Source organism: Danio aesculapii, chromosome 8, assembly GCF_903798145.1.
Source record: "Danio aesculapii chromosome 8, fDanAes4.1, whole genome shotgun sequence".
NCBI lineage: Eukaryota > Metazoa > Chordata > Actinopteri > Cypriniformes > Danionidae > Danio > Danio aesculapii.
The window spans coordinates 22,267,356-22,282,405 of NC_079442.1; the positions used below are offsets into that span (position 1 = coordinate 22,267,356).

The window sequence follows — 15,050 nt, forward strand, 5'->3', positions numbered from 1 at the left end:
TAGGAAACAGAGTCCTTCTGTGAGAGCAATGCACGCTTTAAGCCAAACACTGCTGCCATGCTGGTTTCACATTACACACACAGTCTCTCCGTGGTGTACCAAATAGTTTTCACCTCAGAGATACAGAACTTGCAGAACAAGGTTTGAGACAACAAACAATGCATCCAAGAACAGAGGCTTCAAACAGTCAAAAAAAAAACTGAGAAGTGAAAGTTCTATTTAAAACAGGTCAAAACTCCTCTTGAGGTATTCCAAAAGCTAACTCTGGATAATAAAGAGTGTGACATTGAGTTTAAAAAGGTGCTTTTTTGAGTTTGAGAAGTTTGTATTCTGTTGCAAACAACTTGACATAAATAATTGCTGTAAAAAATAACTATTAAAAAAAATAAAGCATATAGAATGGATTTGATCACTCTCTTCGGAAGTTTGAGAAGTTTGTATTTGGTTGCAAACAACTTGACATGAATAATTGGTGTAAGGGAACTATTTAAAAAAAATAAAGCATTCAGAATGGATTTCTTCTTGAGCTGTATTCAATTGTCAAGATTAAAATGACTAGCACACTTTCAGTTCTTATTATGCAATGATATAGTAGTCATAGAAAACCAAACTGGAACAAAGCCAGAAGCACAGACAAGCATATACTTAGACCAGGGTCAAATCACATGTTCAGAGCAGCTGCAATAGCAGCAGTAAACTAAACATCAATGTCAGATTAGACAATAAATAGACTGTTTAACAAGCCTTTTAAAATCCATCTACTCAGTAGGAATTTTTATCCATTTCCCTGTATGCATATCTGTAGTCACCAGTAGGCCTTAACCTACTCGGCAGATTAAGACCTGTTTATCCTGTCTGAGAAAAAGGTGGTGTGATGCTTCAAACTGGTAATCTCTTTCTATTTGTGGCTAGTTGTGGACATTTTCTCGTTGTCATTTCAGTGAGAAATTCTTGTAGCGACATCTAGAGAACAACCGATGTTTTGGAACTGTACTCAATGACCTTAGATTTTATCTAGAATGACTGTGTTTTTTTCCTGTGCTAGTACTCAAATTGCTCCAAATGGATTATCAATCTAACATCACGGATGCTGTTTATGTTCAGATTTTTTTTGAGAATAGTAGGCTATCTGTCACATGAATTGTTTACTGTTAGCCCTAACAGTATTTTGGGGGTTTTAATACTTCTGTATAAGTTGGTTCTGTGTTAGAAATAACAGGAGTTCAATGGTAGAGTCATAAAGATGGTCACTGTTTTTACTTCTAGGTTGTTTACTCTGCAAAAGGCTTACCCTGCATTATTGCTGACTGCAGTTAGACTCTTCACTCCTGTCTTCAGCAGACTGTTGATCAGGTTTTCTGGAATACCGCATAGGCCAAAACCTGTGGAAAAAGGAAAAACAAAAGTAAAGGTTTTATTTATTTGATTTTTATTAATTGCTTGCTGTTATGACTCAGCTTTGTCACTGCGGTTTGGTCTGAGAGTCACTTTGCAAGCATTTTACTATTTATGTTCACACACAAACATAAGCTTCAAGCAAAAATGTGGCTTTCTAAGGAAATTCTGATGGGAAAATAAATTAAAATTACTTATTTTAAATTTTAATTTTTTAAATATTATAATTAGTACTAATAATAACAATGCAAGCTTTTTTTATAATACAAAATTTGTTTATGGATTAATTACACAGTTCTTCATCTCTAAGTTTAATCAAGACTAAAATTACTTTTAAAATATTTTGTTAAACTAAATAAACAACTATTACATAAAATAGGCATAAAAATACTCAAAAATTGATTTAACTTGTTTCATAAAGTCCTATTGGTGTAGAAAAGAAATGTCCTTCTAGGTCATGGGCCTCAAACTCCTAGAGGGCCGCAGCTCTGCACAGCGTTGCTCCAACCCTATCAAACACAGCTGATCCAAAAAATCTAGGTGTCCAAAAGAGCCAGGACACCTTCATTAGTTGGATTAGCTGTGTTTGATCAGGGTTGGAGCAAAACTGTGCAGGGTTGGAGAAAACAAAATTGATTAATAATTGATCAAAACACAATTATAATCTGCTTTTTTATTAACGTTCTATTCATCAAAGAATCCTGAGAATAACAATCACAGTTTTTGCAACATATTAAACTGCACAATAGTAACAGTTTGCAACACTGATAATAATCTGAAATGGTTATTTTATAAAATATTCAAATCTGTGGTAACAGATTAAATTTATTTGGTAACTTTATTTTAAGGTATCCTTGTTCCACATGCTCCATGTAGAGTCACTTTGAATTACCTATGAATAATTATAATTATTACATCCCACAAACATCCTACTAAGTAATTAAATGAACAGTTACACTGTAGCAAGCATATATTATAATAAAGTGTTACTTTGCTATAACAACAACTCTAATTTATACTAAAAATATATTTAATTGTAATTCTGTTTTTGTATTTTGTACATATTTTGCTGTACAACATTCTGTATTTTTATGCAGTCTTGTTGAGAATAAAATACTTCTTCCAAAAACACAAAAAAACAACAGATGTCAAACTGATAATTAGACAGTTAATGATTAAGATATATTTTATGATCAATCAGAACCCTTACCTCCCACAAGAACAGTCGCTCCATTAGGAATATCTTTGACTGCATCTAGAGGGTCCGAATAAAACTGTGCAGACCTTTGACTTGAAGTGGAGAAGTAACAGCCACATGTCTGCCAACCATAGACATGAATGAATGAATGAACCACTCCAGAAAAGCACTTGAAACAGATTTCCACACTTCAGCTGGCAGTCAATGAATCCACACTACAATGGAATTCCTTTAAGCTTCCTGCCAAACATTCCACTGAATAAAAGTTATGAAATAATGGCATAACAATTAAATAATGACCAACAGTGGACTTTTCCATTTATTGCGTCACTGCAAATTTTAACCATTTACAATGGAGTCCTAAATAATTCAACCTTTGATTTAAAAAAAAAAAAATGTCAAACGCAATAATTTCGCTCCAATCTACTACAGCGGTTTGACTGTTGTCCAGTGTTGACGTTCACGTGGTAAATAAACCCCGGGAGTTGAGCCAAGACATCCATTTCATTTATATCTTTATTTGCTTACACAACAGTGTGTGTTTGACCTCACAAATGCTCCCGCAAAGGACAAGGAGAGGAAACAGCTGATCGCTTATCACTTCGCCTCAATAAATAATTCATTTGCTTCTGTTTTGGATGTGGAGCAGCCTTAAGTAGTTACACTAAATAAAACACACTGAGTCATTATGATCAAATAACCAATAAAAAAGCTCAAGACATAAACCACTATTGCCCTCAACTGTGTTATTCCTGGAAACAGAAGGTTCTTGCTCTATATGTATACAGAACAACTCTATGAACCTCATAATCACATGACAATTGCCTGAGACTGTCATAACTACTGTATATGACTCCAAACAGACCTATCTTAGTGGTCATTGTCTGGAAAACTGCACTCCTGGTTCTAGGAACTATTGCTATTATAACAGGTTAGTCTAAATATAATATAATATAATATAATATAATATAATATAATATAATATAATATAATATAATAGATATTGAGCCAAATGTTGGGAGGAACAAGAGAGAAGGTGAAAATGTGGGACATAGAGTTGGATTACTGCTATCCAATGAAAGGTTTGACAATGAGTGCTGTCATCACTCTTAAAAATAAAGGATCGTTACTGGAATTGATGGTTCCATGAAGAACTTTTGCAATCCATGGTGTCTTTCTAAAACAAATGCTTCTTCATAGAGAAACAGTGTTGATTTTAATCATTATTCTTTGTTACAGAATAAAATACTATTATATTCATAAAAATACTAATTACAAAAATATACATTATACATATTTAACAAATAAGATGATTAATTATATTAAATAAAAATAATATTAATAACAGTATATATACACATGTGAAACAAACCAAAATTGCTTAGTGACCACGTGTTTCCAGGTCAACAATGAAACATACAAACAGAAAAAAACATGAATGAATGGTTATGACTGTGAAAATCAAGGTCATGTTAATGCTAATTGTCTTTTAATGCCTTGTTGAAAACACAAAATTACTTTTTTACTTACGTCCGAGTTCATATGTAATTCACAGATTATTTTAAATTGCAGTTTTGCTCATTCATTCATTCATTCTCATGCACCTTTCCTGCATCATACATACATTCACAGCTTCCTTGTATTACCTAAACGTCCACCTTTCATCTGCAATGGGAAGCAAGGTTGACAAACGACCAAAATAGAAACACCGACACGTTGGACATCATGCTAAATTTCGGATGCACCGAGTTTTGTTTGTAAACACTGACCTTGCCGACGGAGAATCGCGGGATGTTCGTCTTGATCGTCGCTGTCACCTTCCTGATAAGCATATTCTCCGCTCTGGATAGCGCTTTAAGAGTCGCCATTTCTGCAAATTACAGGCCTAATTTTGTGTATAGTGAATGATGGTGACAGTATGCCCTCGTTGATCTCAAAGAGGCGGGGATGAGGTAAGCGAGGGAGTGTCGGGGGCTCGATTTGCTTATTTGCATTTAACCCTCACTCTACCATTTTGCAATTTCCGATTCATTCTCATGAGTCGGATCTTTTTTTAATGCGTCGGTTGGTCGGTTGCTCAGCGTTCACGAATCGTGATGGATCTTTCGGGGTGGTTCAAGATTCAACAACGCAGAATCGGTTTTAAAACGTGTCCTCGCAGTGATGCTAGTGAAATATAAGATAGTTATCAATACACAAGTTTTTTTACGGCATTGAAATAGGTTATATCTTATTTTCAGCCAAGCAAGTTATGGTGGCTCATGATATGACTGCAAAACAGGGACACGTGACATAATAACAGTTTTGTATTAACAACAACAACAACAACAACAATAAAACCAATAATAATAGTAACAATAGTAATAATAATAACAATGTTGTTATTATTAATGTTAATAATAATTGTTTAATAATTTATATAACTAATTATTAATATATTTATAAACAACGATTTTATGTAAATACAGCTGTAGAAAACAATTAAGAGACCACTTGAAAATTCTCAGTTTCTCTGGATTTTTAGGGAGTTGTGGGTTTAAGTAAAAGGTTAATATTTGATTTATTTTATAAATATATACTTCCAAATTTCTATATATATATATATATATATATATATATATATATATATATTATATTATATTATATTATATTATATTAATAAGTGGAAATCCACCAAAATTAAATTAATACAAACAAATAAATGCAATGGAGAAGAAACCAGACATCACGTGATAGCACAACTACGTCATAGCCTAAAATATCTGAGGAATCTTACTTTGAACTGATTCTTGAAAATGAACTGTTCAAAGAACCGACTCGCGGAAATGAGTCTCGTACATCCATCATCACTGCTGCCAAGCTTCATTTCAAATCACTGTTAAACGCAGTGTGTAATAAGTATCAATCGCATAAGGGGTGAACAAAATAAGCTTCTGTTTTGATGCAACCGCCAGGCCTTTAAGTTTATGAATGAAACGACAGAACAAAACACCCCAGTAATCCTCCGCACGTGAGTAATCGCGCGCTCGTCACGTGACTGTCGTTTGCAGTCATGGCCGACGACTACAGACGAAGCGTCGAGCTGGAGAGGAGGATTTTCGAGTTAGACAACAAGTGTGCCACTCTTCGGACGGAGAAACCAGGTAAACGGGAATCGTGTCGTTAATTGCGCAAAACCAGGCTGTCGTTATTGTGGAAAACGTATGTTCGTTGGCTGAACAGACCGGTGTTGTCATCGTTAGCTAGTTAGCTTAGCCTATCTGCGTTAGCATTCCTGCGATCCACAACAAACATTTCCCTGTCCTTCTGTTACCTGTGTGTTTGAGTAAATGTTTATATAACTAGCAGAGAAGAACACCGTAGTACTAATATCAAACCGTGTGATGTTGTGAAAGCTAAATCTCCTTTATTGTGTGTTGTAATGTTTCATTTTTGCTGGCTAGTTAGATACACTTTGCATAAACTGAGTAAAGTCGCATGAGGTCGTGCAGTGACAACGCAATGTAAACATAGCAATCGTGCAATGTTATTCTGCAGCGGGATATTAAAATGTAACCATGAGTAGCATGTATTTCAAAGGTCCCACATTAGTCATTTCTTCAGAAATATTTTATAAATTCTATGCCTACTTTAAACAAAACAGATTTTCTACCTTAAACAAACACATTTCGTCATTTACATATAGATAATGCAGATTATTTCATTATTCATTAAAATAAATATTCAATAATATTTAGTTTACACACACTTTCTAATGTATTTTGGTGCTTTTAATGATGTAATATGATTATCATCAGGTAGAGTGTAAACATATGATTTTTATCTATGTTCAATTGGAGTGCAATGTGTTTTTTGTTGTTGTTTTTTTTTTTTGTCATAATTATAAATGCTGTAATTTTGATGTTTTATATCAAAACCTGATTCTCTGTTTTGCCAGTGTTTTTATCCCTGATTCCACAAAATCATTTAGGATTAAAGATGTGCAAGAACTTCTTTAAAATGTCTTACAATCTTAAAAAAAAGGTCTTGATTAGCCCTTCCTTAAGTTTTAAGCCCTTAAAAGGACTTACAATCAAAGCAGAAAGTAGGACTAGGTGATTTGGCCTAAAATCAAAATCTCGATTAATTGAACATTTTAACTCTATTAAGATTAATGAACGATTATTGCATGCATTTTTTTTACTCTTATAGATCACTGACAGTTTTGTACAGTAAAAAGCTCACATAATACAAGTGAGAGATTTTTAAATGAAGGGTACATTACTTGATTTTAAATCAACTATCTATGATTGTTAATTGAACATCAACGTTGAACAACTGAAATAAAAACACTCATAGCCTAAAATCTACAGTCACTTTATTTCTTCTAAACAGTGAAAATAAATAACTTGCGCACTGGAAACAAAGTAATATATTTTCAATCAATTTTGATCGATTATAGGTTCTGAACGTTGATTTAGATAACTTTTCATTAAATTGCTCAGCCCTATCAGAAAGTCTTAAATTCATAAATTGACTTTTTAAATGGTGCATACATGTAGAGATCTTCTGCTGTTTTGAAGTTCCAGTGCAATTATCCAAATATCCTTAAATTAAGAGATTTGAGATGCAAAATAAAGCATCTATGAGAACCTGAAGAACATTACATGAATTATAACATGGAAACATATGTCAGTGGAGTATGAAAAGGATTTCTGAATAAAGTTGAGCTCAGAGGTAGTTATTTGTTCTTGTTTAAATGATAAACCTGCTTCATTTTTTGATTAGTTTCTCAGAAACAGTCTTCTCATCATTTTGTTGTTTTGCCTTTCAGGCTAATAGTGATTTACTTGAGAAGATAAGAATCAGAAAGAAAAAGAAAGAAGATGCAGCAATGTGTGTCACAGTGTGAATAAAACATATGTTATTGAAATTTTAGACAGTCAAATTGGTTAAAGTTGGTAAAAATATGCACAGCTAGTGTTTTTCAGCCAATGATAAACGTCCGGTGAATGCTTTGTTACCATTTTCAATTTCATATGGTTCCTTATACAGCATCCATGTTGTGATGTAATTAAAATACATTCAGTTAAATAAACTGAAGCATTTATTTATTTTGTTCAAGCATAAAACAAGATGAAAGACACTGTAAAAGTGTAACCACTAGCACCGTCAGTATCTGCTGGTGAGCACTGAAGTATTGAAAATACTGTGGTAAAATAAACTGTCATATTTTGAAGACATGGCAGGGGATAATGGCATTTAATGCAGTGCTTCTTGTTCAGTCTGACACCCACTTTATATCTTATATCTACCCGGCCTTGAAAATCACTGATTTTTAAAGAAATCAAACCTTAAAGGTGACAATTTTATAATGGAAAGACAGTTCACCGATAAGGCTGGCTGACTAAAAATTAAAAGTCTGTGTGCATATACCCCATTTACATTTAACTAACATATTGTGTTCATAAAATGATCATTACCTGTTCTTAAATGTTTTTCAATTCACCTTTATAAAAACCCCAACTGTTTTTTTTATGCCATTAGCTGTAAACTTATATTGTGTGCCCCTTTCTATTTAATGTTCACACATTGGGTTTTTTTCTTCCTAGATGATGACTACTTACAGAATGCATCTTCCATACTTGACAAGTTGAAAACCTATTATAGACATGGAGGAGAGAGCAGCAGCCTCCCCAAACTGCTGCAGGATTATACACAGGTACTTTCATTTATTTGTAAGGAATAATAATACATTTGTTTTTGCTTGTATTCATTTTAACAACAATAAAATGGAATTTAAGGGAAAATGATTTTTGATTACTGATATTAAATTGAAGGAATTAAATAAATGCAAACATGTTGATGAATTCTTGCAACGTTTATCTTTTGGTGTTTATATTGTGGTATCATTCAGATATATAAGGCATTAGCATTTCAAAATAACAGTGTTAGGTAATGTGCAATTACAAAAGGTGCTGCTATTAGCAAATGCTCACAATGATAAAAAGATATAATATGTGGCCCTGGACCCCAAAAAAATGTCTTATGTTGCATGCTGTAGATATATTTGTGAGAATAGAGTAAAATACATTGTACAAATCAATTATTGATTTTTATTCCAAAAATCTTTACAATATTAGTAAGTAAATTTCGTGCTGTACATATATATTTTTTTAACCCTCAGATTCCATATTTTCCATGTTCCAATATTTGTCAATATTGCCCTATCCTAACAAACCATACATCAATGGAAGGCTTATTTATTCAGCATTCAGTTTATGCATGTATCTCAGTTTTCAAAAATGACTAGTTTTGTGGTCCAGTGTCACATATAAACCTGTAATATAAACTAGTAAATAAAAATAATATTATGCAAGTAAATGATTTAGAATCTGTGGGTTTTGATTTATTCATTGGGCATTGTGTGGTGCTGTTCAGTTACTTTAGAATATGCTGGGACGGTCAGTTGAGCATCACGATGACAAATGTGTGCTTTGTTCTTGCTTCCTTCCGACTTTCTTTCATCGTATCCTGGCAAGACCCATCCCTGCCAGAACTCAAGGTTGTTCTTCAAATTGAGCAACTGCTGCAGTGTTTTTAGACTTGTTCATAATTTAAAAGACACATTTTTTATAGGGCTGTAATTGGCGTTTTTGGTTACATTTATACACTATTTCTGGCTTTTAATTTCACTTTGTCACAGGAAAGAGAATTAACAGGTTTTTAAATACAGATTGATATAGATGATACGCTGTTAAAAATGATCTGTTAAATGTCTTTGGTTTATTTTTCATATTGCACTGTGGCACCTTGATTTCTGCTTTTGTATGTGAAGTGGTTTGAAATAATTTGTTTTATAACTAATATAGAAAAAGTACTTTTATTAGCTCATTACTGTTTTTATTTTTATATTTTTTTATATACAATCATTTACAATTTAATTTCAAACACTTTTCAGACAAAAAACTAAAATCTGTAAGAGTCACTTAATTAAAATGTTCTGCATCAACTTGTTTGTATCAACGAGATATCAAGTTCCTTTTATAAAATTTAAATAAGTAAATAAATGCAAAACACCAATGAAATACCAAACATGAGAAACTTATGCCTGTAAAATCCCATTTTGAGTTTATTTGTATAATGAAAAATTAATACAAAAATAGTTTTAAAACATTCATTTTCTTGTCGGCTTAATCCCTTTATTAATCCGGCTAATACTTATCCAGCATGTTTTTACGCAGCAGATGCCCTTCCGGCCGCAACCCATCTCACGCACACTCATACACTACGGACAATTTAACCCTAATTCACCTGTACTGCATGTCTTTGGACTGTGGGGGAAACCGGAGCACCCAGAGGAAACCCACGCGAACGCAGGGAGAACATGCAAACTCCACACAGAAACGCAAACTGACCCAGCCGAGGCTCGAACCAGCGACCTTCTTGCTGTGAGGCGACAGCACTACCTACTGCGCCACTGCGTTGCCTTAGTTTTAAAGCATTTAAAGCATACGGATGTAATTAAAACATCATTTTAATCGTGTGTATCAAATGCATGCTTGTGGTCTAGTCTGTTTGAGTAAAACAATAACATGAGACATGATTTATTAACAAAAATAATATGAACCTACAGTATTCATTCTATTTATGCAGATTTTAATGGCTTTTGGACAGTTTACAAATTCTGCAGAGATCCTGTGTATTAATAGCATAATTCATATTTTACCCACATTTCTGCAGGTCGTCTTGGACATCACATTCTATGAGGAAAACAAGCTTGTAGACCAGGAGTTTCCTGAGGACTCTTCCCCTTTTAAAATCCAGCAGTTACTACAGGACTTGACAGAGCCAGAGGTGTTAGCCGGGCGACTGGTACCTGCTCAAGAGGTGCTGTATTTCTGTAGAAGCCCTTTTCTTGAAACAATTTGGATTTATAATTTGCTGATGATTCTGACTAAGGCCTCTACTCCCACTACTTATTAATTTTGGTTTCAGGCCACCTCTGCCATTTGGAAATGTGCCAATTCATATTACAGTTTTATGTTATTCCATCAGTTAACATGCATAAATTTCACTTATTTGCAACATATTTTAATGTGTAATGACTAGTGGGTGTTCGGAATAATTCGTATTTATTTTACTTAATGATTATAAAACTGTTATGTGAGGCGAGTAACAGTAGTTTGATGGTCTGGTTTTTGGATTAGGTGCAATCTGTGCTAGGACTGGAGCTGCTGGAGTGCCTATACTGGAGACGTGGCGCTTTATTATATATGTACTGCCACACACTTCACCAGCGCAAGCAATGGATCAAGAAGAACAAAGCCACATTCCTTAAGGTGCTTTCCCCATCCTCTTGCTCCACAATGCCAGTTTTAGTGGGCATTAGGTGTTACAATGCTCCATGTTTTCACAGTGTCTTCAAGAAGGTGTGCGTTACCTAATGCGAATGTTGCAAGTGAGGAACTCGGTCAAGCTGAACGATGGTGTGGTTTTTCATGACTCCGCAACCGCCAATTTTCTGGCAGAAGGTACGGCTTTGCGAATGTACTTTCTGTTGTGAAAGCTTTCTTGGGAATTTAGGAGATGAAAACTCTAGATTAAGCATTTGTGTGCAGGTGAGGATTTTCATATAGCATTTAAAATGCACAAAATCTCCATATGACATTTTCCACTATAAAGATGTGTTGCCTCGTCTATAGTGCTTGGATTATTGTAAAGCAAAATAGAAATAATAAGAAATAAAAGATGTGCAAAGCAGAGGCATAACTTTGCATTTATTACTTAACCTTTACAGTGAGGCAAAAAACTGCAGAAATGGCCTAGCTTAAAACTATATATTTTTAACATATTTAAAAAATTGTTGGTAGTAAAACAAGACAAGCTATAAAATAAGAAAGATAAACATAGCATGCTAACTAGCAATAGGACAAATAAATGTAAGTGGCCAAAGATATAAATAAAATGAACCGCTAATAACAGTTATAAGTGTTATTATTCAAAATTAATAGTTAATTAATTTTGATTAACAGCTGTCATCACTTTAAGGTCCAAGATACTGGTTCACGTATATCTTTGGGCTGCAACACACCCAACCGATGGTCGGTCATTGGGGTTCGTCGATTAGGCTAAGTTTACGACGCGTTTCCACTGATACAATGGGAGCACAGCATTGCAAGTGTTTTTAGTTCATTCTTTATGGAAGTTCAGCATAAACAGTCATGCAGTGCATTATGGAATTAAAAGCAGGACAGAGAATGTGTTGAGAGCAGTCGATGTAAGAACATTCTGCATGCCCCAGAGCTGTGGCATTAAAGCGTTGCCAGCAGCACTGAGCACTAGGGCTGCATGGGATTGAAAAAAATGTCACATTGCAATATTTTGGTGTATATATATGTGTGTATATATATGTTTGAATAAAATTTCAACAGATGGCCTGAATAGCTCTATTTATGTCTCTATTACAACAGAACAAAGAAAAAAGTAAAGATACAATTATTTATGGTTTTCTGGAGAGTCAAACAGTATTCAGATACTGAAATGTAATGTAAAATAACATTGTATAGTCTACATTGTGTTAATAAATCTTCATTAAAGTTACAAATGCTTTACATTATTGTGCCCAAATGCTTTACATTTTGCAAGTGATAAAGTTAGATTCTGTTATGCTTATTAGTTGCAATGACTTCACAAATCTCATGTATTTTCAATTGTGGGTCAACTATAATAGGCAACCTAACACTGCATATCCTGCGATGTGACTATTCACACACATTGCGATATTGATGCTGAAATGATATATTGTGCAGCCCTACTGAGTGCTGTAGTGGAAATCCGTTCTTTGGGTTAGTTTAGGGTTACCCTCCGAGTGACAATTACTGTCATAATGGTACTAAATGCTGCTTTGTTTATGCTTTGCATGCACACATTGGAAGTTTGCGTTCCCTGCTCCTGCACTCCTCCTTACGGGTGCTGAAAGGAACGTCCTTGTCACACAGGCACCTGCACAAAACGTGCACTGTAGTTTCAGCTGCCTGCCATCAGTTTGATGTGTTCACGGGCAGTTTTTTGGTTCTGGCGAGACAAGATGTGAGCCAACGCAAGTCAACGACACAATTGGGTTTCATCAGCACTAGTTGGTTGGCAATGGCTTGGTGTGTAACAGATAAAAAACATCAGTGTGCACTCATTTAAAAACCTTAAGGCAGATGCTCGATCAAACCAAAAACAGTAGAAATTTTTTTTTTAATCAGCACACTGACAATTTACCTCAAAAGACAAATTTAATTTAGTGTGTACTGGCCCTTTGTCAACTGCATAAATTTACTTAATTGTTAATTCTGAAAAGAGCAACAATGCGAACACATTTGCTTTATTTCATTACGTTTCAGTCAACTATTAAATACGATTTCAAAACACCATGTTATCTGTTATTTATATTTTTCAGTTTATTTGTATTTTCTGTTATTTATATTATATTTATATATTATCTGTTATTTATTTATTTATATATATATATATATATATATATATATATATATATATATATATATATATATATATATATATATATATATATTAGTGTGTTGTTTATTTATATATAAAGAATCAATACCTAATTGCTAGGGCCAGACAGAATCAGAGTTTTTTTTTTTTTACTGTTTGTTCACAAAATAAATAAATATTTATGCGGATTGATGACTAAAAAAATAAAATAAAATTTAAACGACTTACTAAATTTTCAGGTTTACATTTGCAAAAATAATTAGAACCTCTTGTTGGGTAAATAGCTCCACCGGGTCTCTCATATTTTACATCCACTAAAAGACTGGAAATATAACTTTACAAATTGAATTGTACATTAATGATCTAAACATTTGCATATTATTCAGTTTTCTGCCTGAACAGATTCTGTTTGCCTACTTATTAGCCAATAATCTTGTGTTTTTTGCATGTAAAGATGTCATCTTATACTAGCAGTTCATCATCAAGCCAACCTCAACATTTTTCTTGACAAACTTTAGTGTAGAATAACATTTTTTTTTTTTTTAGAGAATATAATTTTTGCTGATTAAATGTATATGTGTGTATTTATATTCTTGATTTAAAATTTTGCTAATTTATTTTTCTTTCATCTTTCTCCTCATTAGGTATCTTTTCTGATACTCATTTGCTTACAATGATGTACATTGGAGAGATGTGTTTCTGGGCAGTGAAATATGAGGACTGCAGCATGGACACCACAGAGCGCAAAGAGGACAGGCTTCATTTCCGAGATATTGGCACACAAATCCTCCATAAGTACGTTCTGGCATGCGAGGGGCCACTTCAGGGTCAGGGCTGGAACACAGAGAATGCCAAGGAGATCCTTAGTATTTTACAGTAAACCCGGAGAGATCTTTTAGGGCAGGAGGTTCACGCAATGTCATTCTTCTGAGGCTAGCAAAAATAAAAAGTAAACTCAAACAAAAAAGATTAAAAAAGAAAAATGCAGAAAACAAAAAAAGGCACTTATCTTCCAGTCCAGATTTGTTTTCTGGATGTGTGTTTTCGCTGAGAATGTGGAATAATACTTCTAATGTAAAATATAAACAAATAACTATTTGTTTAAGAAAAAAATTATTCCAGCCGAGAAACATCACAACTTTTTATTTATTTTAATTTTTATTTATTTATTTTTAATTAATTACATTTATATATGTCATTTATATATGTTAAAAGAAATGGTACAAAGGAGGGGAAATGCAGATATATGTTGCATATTTAAGTATTCGTGACCATTTTTAAGTATGGACCTTTTTCTTTTTAATAACATCTTTGTATATGACACCTCTTCTGCTCACTTATTAAAAGTTGCATCTTTATTCCTTTCGTTGACCAGATGTAATGTTCAGAGATGGGGATTTGGATATTTTGATAGTATACTTTAAAAAACAAAGCTAAACTTTTTGGTCATATTCTTTTTAAAATGAAGTTCTTCTTTTGTTTTTTATGTCTTCATTGAAATAAATTTTGGGTTAAGAAATGTTGAAATATGAACGTGTGAGTCATATTTTTGTTACACGTGTATAAGCATGACTTGATGTTTGACTAGAGAAGATATTTAGGGTGTCAATAGATAAAACATAATTGTCATTTGCTTGTTAGTTATTGAAATGTGTTAAAGGGCCATGAAAACCCCCTCTTTCGGATTAAGTCTACTTCAGAATTTTTTTTTATTATGGGTGTGGAGCGCTGCGAGGGAGGAGTGGGCGTGGCCAGCAGAGAAAAAAATGGAGAGCAAACAACTGTTGGCTCACAAAATGACACACAAACTGTGAGGACACCTATGATTTTATAATTGACAAAGTTAAAATGCAAAAGAATACATTTGTTATTCGTAATTTCATGTAGTTGTTATATCAATATAAAGATAATCATGTAAACACTATAAATGAGGAGGACTTCTCTCCTCCTGAATCCCCGAGTCTGAATG

The 15,050-nt window shown here is 33.5% G+C and overlaps 2 protein-coding genes across 3 annotated transcripts in view; one reads left to right on the forward strand and one right to left on the reverse strand.

The window, feature by feature from the left end:
• oxct1a (3-oxoacid CoA transferase 1a) overlaps nt 1-4,551 on the reverse strand; it is a 154,988-nt gene extending 150,437 nt beyond the window's left edge. The window contains exons 1-3 of one of the 2 annotated variants that reach the window (XM_056463412.1): nt 4,363-4,551; nt 2,606-2,714; nt 1,292-1,382 (exon numbers count right to left, since the gene is read on the reverse strand). In XM_056463412.1, the coding sequence (XP_056319387.1) occupies nt 1,292-1,382; nt 2,606-2,714; nt 4,363-4,461 (299 nt within the window). In that variant the 5' untranslated portion in view covers nt 4,462-4,551. The remainder of the gene's footprint in view (nt 1-1,291; nt 1,383-2,605; nt 2,715-4,362) is intronic. The other variant, XM_056463410.1, reaches the window with a different exon arrangement.
• Nucleotides 4,552-5,501: 950 nt separating this feature from the next.
• rimoc1 (rab7a interacting mon1-ccz1 complex subunit 1) lies at nt 5,502-14,608 on the forward strand. Its single transcript, XM_056464354.1, has 6 exons — nt 5,502-5,736; nt 8,185-8,294; nt 10,316-10,462; nt 10,783-10,914; nt 10,992-11,106; nt 13,726-14,608. The coding sequence occupies exons 1-6, from the start codon at nt 5,646-5,648 to the stop codon at nt 13,959-13,961; spliced, it is 831 nt and encodes a 276-aa protein (XP_056320329.1). The 5' UTR covers nt 5,502-5,645; the 3' UTR covers nt 13,962-14,608.
• Nucleotides 14,609-15,050: the final 442 nt, after the last annotated feature.

What these genes read in the sequence shown, in the direction of transcription:
- rimoc1 (XM_056464354.1), top strand. Translation starts at nt 5,646, where the DNA reads ATGGCCGACGACTACAGACGAAGCGTCGAGCTGGAGAGGAGGATTTTC. An exon ending in TCTTCGGACGGAGAAACCAG is followed by an intron (nt 5,737 to 8,184) that starts GTAAACGGGAAT and finishes TTTTCTTCCTAG; the next exon opens with ATGATGACTACTTACAGAAT. An exon ending in ACAAAGCCACATTCCTTAAG is followed by an intron (nt 10,915 to 10,991) that starts GTGCTTTCCCCA and finishes ATGTTTTCACAG; the next exon opens with TGTCTTCAAGAAGGTGTGCG.